This window comes from Poecilia formosa, unplaced genomic scaffold, assembly GCF_000485575.1.
Source record: "Poecilia formosa unplaced genomic scaffold, Poecilia_formosa-5.1.2 Scaffold144, whole genome shotgun sequence".
NCBI classification, from domain to species: domain Eukaryota; kingdom Metazoa; phylum Chordata; class Actinopteri; order Cyprinodontiformes; family Poeciliidae; genus Poecilia; species Poecilia formosa.
Genome location: NW_006800083.1, coordinates 548,500 through 555,684, shown reverse-complemented (window position 1 = coordinate 555,684; position 7,185 = coordinate 548,500). Strand labels below are relative to the sequence as shown.

Sequence of the window (7,185 nt, the reverse complement as noted above, 5' to 3'; positions counted from 1 at the left end):
CATTATCTGTTTTGTCACATATAAACACAAAGACTGACACGTTTCCACTCTCTGGTACATGAGCTCCAGAGTGAGACATTTTCCATGTAAACCACTGAATATTTCTTATGACAAGAAAATGATTTTTATCAGTTTCTCAAGAAGGCTGGAGAAAATGTTATTAATATGTTGTTTTGTGTTGTATTTAACTAGATTCTAAAACCAAGTTTTAGAAATCATTTACTTGATGTAACAAACCTAGTAATAAAAATAATCTTACAACAGCACTAATTAGTTTAAAATGCAAATAACGTTAGCCATCAGTGTTCAAGAATTCTCTAATTAGATTTTTCTCTCTTTTTTTTTGGTCTTTGCTGATATTTTTCTATTTGCTCATATCTTGTTTTCAACCAAAGGTTTCTCCCTTTGACCAACATGTACTTTAATTTGCAGCTCTGATGTAATCATCACTGAAACCTGAAGACATAGGGCGGAGGGGGGAGGGGGGTATGTTCTGGTAAACTCAAATGTACAGTAATACATTCTGCTCTCTATGAGACAAAAAAAAAACTCTCAGAAACTATACATTGTTTGATCGTTTATCACACTTCCCGACAGTGTAGTATTAGTCACTCCAACGAGGTCAAACACTGTAAACATATAACATTATGTTCAGAAATCTCAATTATTTTGACATTATCTTGAAGCTTGAATTCTTCAGATTTCTAAATGTCTCACAGAATTGGGAGGGATTTATCTTCCTTCAGGAACTTTGTGCATGAGAGCATAAGCGCATTTGCCCTAAAGTAGAGTATCTTCGAGAGCTATGTAAATAAGCCACTTCGGCTTCACATGCCTACGAAACTGAAACATTTCACACAGCTGGCTAAAAATACTCAGCTCTCCTCTGTCTTTTTCTCTCTCGTTTTTTTTTTTTTCTTTCTGTTTTTCTGGAGGGGGAGGAGAAAGGGTTGTCAGAAAGAGGATCATCCGGGAACATGGCCTGTGGAAACCCCTCCCAAAGGAGGGGAGGAGCAGAGCGTTTCCCTTAATATAGGAGCTAAGAAAGGCAGGGTTAACACAAGTCTACACGCAGGCATTTATCACTCAACCAAGGATCAGAGCTCAGGCTTGTTGGTGTAGTCAAAGGGATACAGCATGTCCGATATGCTTGACGACATTTTGGCAAAAGTGAGTAAAAACACAACTTTTGTGGGGGGTTTTTCTTTCTTTATTTATTTTTTGGTCAACTTTATGAAGTTCAAAAAGTATATCTATAAGTGTTTTTTTTGTTTTGTTTTGTTTTTTTGTTTTTTTTTTACTCATTTGAGACATTTTGTATTGCCTCACAGATGGTCTGTATGCTTTGTGGTAACTGTTTAAATCATCTGTTACAGAACTTTCTAAACTTGGCCCTGAATGAAGACCCGCTCTTCGTACAGCTTAAGAACCCAGGGCAAAACCGACTGAACCGATCGGCCTCATTCTTCTCTCCCTCCTCCCAACCTGCTTCTTCATGCCTTAGCTCGAGCTCGGATCATGTTAACGATGATGACAATGGCAGCTCTATCTGGTCATCGAACATCTGGAGTCAGGCGCCGGTCTCCGACAAAAAACAGCTTTCCTTCCGGCCTGACCGCTCCATGAGCCTGACCGAGCCCAGCAGCTCCCTGCTCCCTTCAATCGGACACCTGAAAGGCCTGGAGCCTTTCCCCCCAAGCCCTGCTACTACGGTGGCCCCCCCACCAGGGTTTCCTCCCTCGTCCAACCTCCCAGCCCAGGTACCGCCAATGCTTTCCTCTAACCGTTACAAGACTGAGTTGTGTCGTGGCTACCAGGAGAGCGGCACTTGCAAGTACGGTAGCAAGTGTCAGTTTGCTCATGGTGAAGCCGAACTGAGAGGAATGTTCCGCCACCCGAAGTATAAAACCGAGCCCTGCAGAACCTTCTACAACTTTGGGTACTGTCCGTATGGCTCGCGCTGCCACTTCATCCACGAGGAGAAAATCAGCGGTGGTCCTTTACCATCTGCCAAATTCCAGCAGCAGCAAAATCCCTCTGCATCTGGCAGCCACAACCCACGCCACCAGCTGCGCCAGAGTGTCAGCTTTGCCGGGTTCATGGGTCCATCCCGCAGTTCCTCTCCTCCGTCGTTCTCTTCACTCTTCAATGATCCCAACCTGGGATTCACCCGTGCTCCTTCAGTTTCCCCTCCTCCTGCAGATCTCCTCTCCCCTGTGTTTGGAGACTCTGTGCAGAGGGAGACATCAGCATTCCAGTTTGGCAGCCACCAGACCCGCACCAGCACCGGAAACATTCCTCTCATCCTGGAGCCAAAGCCTACACGCTGCGTGTGCAACCACGGAAATAACTTTTCCAACAATAAATCCAGAGCCTTCCCCAGCACAGTGGACCAGGAAGGCGGCTTGCTGTTTCCTGGTATCGGCAGCACCGGGGGCTTCACCAGGTCCGCTGGACTGCAGCGTTTCTCCTCCGAGGACTCCTTGGAGGACAGCTACAGCAGCAGCAGCTCCAGCGGGTCTGAATCTCCGATTTTCGACGGGTCGGCCACCAAGAGGCTGACCGTGTTTGAGCGTCTGTCCCTGTCTGACTAAAAATACAAATCAGACAACACAATCCAAAGAGAAAGAACTGTGACACTTACGTAGCCTTTCTGTTTCCTGACTATTTTTGAAACTCTTCAGAACAAGACAACTTAATAACACTTGTAGAAATGTAACTTATCTTTTAGAAACTACACATGCTAAGATGATTTTAGAACTCAAATGTTATCAGACTTTATTTTTATACTCAGAAATATGGCATAGCCTATTAGACCTTTGTATGTGGTCTTCCAAGAAAATTACCTCCTCTGCAGGTCTTGACCTTACCAGCACATACTATGGATCACTACAAATCAGTGGTGATTAAAGAAAAATGGCTTCTCTTTTAGTGATAATCAATGATGCCTGTGCCTTAAAGACTTTTCCATCCTCTGTGCCACAAGCAGTATGTTTGATTCAGTAGCCTTAATCAGCGACACCTGACGTGTCTATTGTATGCACTTTACAGCTAATTCAAATGGGGAAAATGTCCCAGTAGCATTCAACCAAAGCTTCATTTGTAATTCTGCTCAGTGTGTATGGAAAGCGAGTGACTGTACAAGAATGCATGCAGGAATGTTTGAGTTTATTTTTTCCAGACTTGGGGTGCAAGTAAATATTGCAGAATGCTGAAGGATCAAAGTATGCTAATAGATTGTTGAGTTCAGAACTGAATATTTGTATCCTGACATGCTCTCATGGTGTTTGATTCTGCAAAACGTTCTGTTTTATTTGCTCTTTTGTTAATTGCACACCATCTATAGTTTTCTTTTTTTTTGTTGTTGTTTTTTTCCCCCCTGTTTGTTTGACAGCCTGGTTCAGGGAACACCACAGTATTCCATTTGGTTATTGGTTGGCTCTTGTTGTTAACTTAAACTAATGTATTTATTATATTTATTCATGTTTAAAAAAAAAGAAACTATGTGTTTTGTACTTTTATTTATGGAGAGATATTTCCAACTCTGTGAAATAGCAATGTGAGAGAAAAAAAAACAGAAAAAGAAAATATTATATTTTTAATTGCCTGAAAAGCAAACAATAAATTCCTAATTAAATAAAAAAAATGTTGTTGACTTTTTATGGACTTTTACATTTTTGGGTTTTCTGCACATCACAACTACATAAAATATATAAACCAAAAAAATATTATAAATATAAACAAACTGAAGGAAAACATAAGTGAATTATTTTGGATCAGTTCCATTAGGTGTCAGCCATAAACACACCAGTATGAAAATAGCCAAAACCTTCTAAAGGGACGGATCCCTTTAGAAGGTTTTGGCTGCCATGTTCGAATGTTCGCAATAAACATGGGATTTTATAGTTAAAACTTCATAGGCCAAACTGTTTCCAAGAAAAGTCAGAATATTTTCATTTCAAGAAATCTTTTTTTGTTTGTTTGTTTGTTTGTCAAAATCCATTATTTATAAGGATTATTTCATGGCAGTTTGGGATATGATGATCTGGACAGATTTGCCAGTTGAAATATATATATTTTAATCTTTCCATAAGACATTTCAAAACCTTTTATTGCTATCATAATTTACTTTCTCAAGATCTACAAAAATTTGCAAGATTTTCAAGTTATATGAGATACTCGCATTCGGATTTCACTGGCTCTCACCAGGAAACTAACCTTATACGTAAATTGCGAAACATGTTTATTTGCTGACCTTTTTATTCAGATTTACTAGTTGTGCAACACTGATTGTGCTTGCCAAGAAAAGCAACTAAAAACAATAGCAGTAACCACCCCTCCACTCATGTGGCTGACACCAGAAAACTGTTCTTTTTCCTCCTCATTTTCACTAAAATTACTCAGGAAACTGAAGACATTTCTAAGCTGTGTACATAAAGCTGATTTACCAGAAATGTAAACTGCAGCAGTGAAATACATCCATCCCTTTCAATATTTACAAATGTCCTAAAACTTAAATACTGCAAACATGAAAGAGGGAAAGCAATGGAATTACACAACATGCCGTTTCCCAGGAAGCAAGTCAGCTGCTGTCATTTCCAGCCTTGATTGATCTGTGTTTTGTGAGCAAAATGTTCTAGAGATTGTGCAAGAAACACTGTTAAGCAGAAGTTCACAAAAGTACCCTGTTGCAACTTCCACTTTAAATTCCCTGTGAGACGATGTGTTGTGCAACAAACACGCCACCACCCTCTCAGAGTTTGGGCAGCTGATGGAATGAAAGAAAGGCTGTGAGAAAAAAACTTGCCACTATAAAGACTTTGGAACGTTGGCTAGTGCACCGTGCTTGGATTTGTCTAAGATTTTCTGTGTTGCATTTAGAAATCGTTGTGTTTTACGGAGTGCGATATTAGCCTGTGAGTTGTATGCACGCATGACCATGACCTGTGACCTTTGACAGAGATTTGAAAACAACCTTTGCATGTTACTTTGTGGGCAGATAAATCATGTATGTGGAAACTTCATGGAATGATGGTTCCAGAGAAAATGGAAGGCACATTTGTTTCAGAAAGCTAATGAAATGACCTTCTTAAGCAACTTTGTTTGGGAAAAACGCAAACCTTGTCTACATTTTTGAAGACAGTTCTTGTACTATATAGTGTTGCAGTTCTATAACTTTCCTGAGGTTCATTAAGACTGGTTTACACTTTCACACAAATCTTGCCATTGCATGTTATTATTATTTAAAACCTTGAACTGTTTCCTATTTTATTATGTTGTTAATGCAATCTTCTATCTAGGATTGTTTGTTGGGATTTTAGGTCATAGACGCCCAACAGTTTATGTTTTTCAAAAAGAAGGAAATAGTTAAAAGTTTTTTTAAAATTTCCATAGATAAAATTTCAGAAATCTGACTTGTATTTATATCCAGCACCTTTTACTCTGATAAGTTGCATGGAATCCTGTGCAACCATGTTAACCTTTGTACAAATGCAACAGAGTGAGAGATTTGTTAGAGAACATTAGCAAAAGAACAACATCAGGGTTAGAGATAAAGATCTGGTGACCTTTAAAGCAGAGTAAGCTACAGATCAATTTCCCTAAACTTCAAACAGCTTTCAGAGCAAATTTGACACAATACCAAACACATCCAGACCTCCTAACCACCAAAACTAACAGGCTGGACAAAGAGAGCAGGAATCAGAAAAAGAGTAAAGAGGCCCAGCTCTGGAGGAGCTGCAGAGATCCACATCTCAAGTGAGAGAGCCTATCTCCACCAATCTGGACCGTACATGTCAACAAGAACGCCGTTATTCAAAGTCATTTTTAAAGTTTGCAATTATCAGCAAAGGAAACACAGCAATCAGCCGAGAAAATCAAAACATTTTGTCCCACATGCAATTTTCTGTGTCACCCTGAACACATCATCCCTGATATGAAGCTCCCACTGTTGGGCTGCAGGGATCCTTTTCTCAGGAGTAGCAGGGAAGCTGATTAAAACTGATACGGATACAGAATGAGTTAAATTCAGAGCAATTCAGGAAGAAAACCCGTGAGAGCATGCAAACGACTTGAAACCAGGGCAGAGGTTTTCCTTCCAGCTGGACAATGACCCTAAACATCCAAGCAAACTGAAGTGGAATGGTTTAGATCCGCATACATGCATGCGTGAGACTGGCCCACATCCTACATAATTACTGAAAAATATTTAAACATGTGGAGGTTTTGCCCAATATTCAGGGTATGAAAAGGTAAATGTGCTTTGCAAGAAAGTAAGACAAAACTACTCATAATACTTAACTTAAAATAATCTGCTTTTACATTTTTGTTGTAACTTGCAACTTTTCGCAACTTTAATATGTAACCAAGGTTGAACATACAATCTAGAGAATGCACAGTGCATGTTGTGCAATGCATTCTAATTATCTTTGCATGATTCTATTTGTTTTTTTTATTTGCCACACTTTTCCTTGTTGCTATTGCATTTGCAATTACTTTGCTTCTATGTTGCTGTGTTGCTCCTCGCTAGTAAACAGAACGAAAACATCAATTTAAATTAAAGCTATAAACATATCTTACTCAAGCTGCATCATGCCATCTGCTGAGCTCAGAACACGGCTGAGACAACCTAAATTGATTTATCCCCATTGTCTGTGCATTACAAATGCATGAGGAATGCAGATTTTCCAAAGAAACCTATTGAAACTGGACCCTAAGTACTCCTCAACTTAAGCCACAATTGCGCATTGTGTCTGTAAACCCAGTTCCCCTTTCGAGCCACAGCAGGATGTGTCGCCATGGTGATGGACAATGACCACATAGTGTAAACAGCAAAGCCAGAATGAAAAAAAAAAAAAAAAAAGCAGGCATGTGTTTGTTTGTTCGCAAACATTAACTTACCAGCCAGTTCATGGGACTAGGCTGGTTAAACGGCCCGAGGAACAAAAGGGCAAATGTCTGAAAAGCTCCACAAAGCCGGACATTTCAGGAACCTGGTGACAGCAAGCTGGTCAAAAGAAGCATTTTTTTTTTATAAAGTGCTTCAAGTTAAACTATTGACAACAACATGGATTTTTCTTTTTCTCCTAATAGTGAAATTTTAGCTATTGATTGACTTCAGCTTCCCCCCCATGTCACATTTTACACTGCATAGATTCATCCATCCATCCATCCATCCATCCATCC

The 7,185-nt window shown here is 39.7% G+C and overlaps 1 protein-coding gene across 1 annotated transcript; it reads left to right on the top strand.

The window, feature by feature from the left end:
- Positions 1-1,034: 1,034 nt before the first annotated feature.
- Positions 1,035-3,497, top strand: LOC103145570 (tristetraprolin). Its single transcript, XM_007563049.2, has 2 exons — positions 1,035-1,170; positions 1,377-3,497. The coding sequence occupies exons 1-2, from the start codon at positions 1,138-1,140 to the stop codon at positions 2,592-2,594; spliced, it is 1,251 nt and encodes a 416-aa protein (XP_007563111.1). The 5' UTR covers positions 1,035-1,137; the 3' UTR covers positions 2,595-3,497.
- The last annotated feature ends 3,688 nt before the right edge of the window (positions 3,498-7,185 follow it).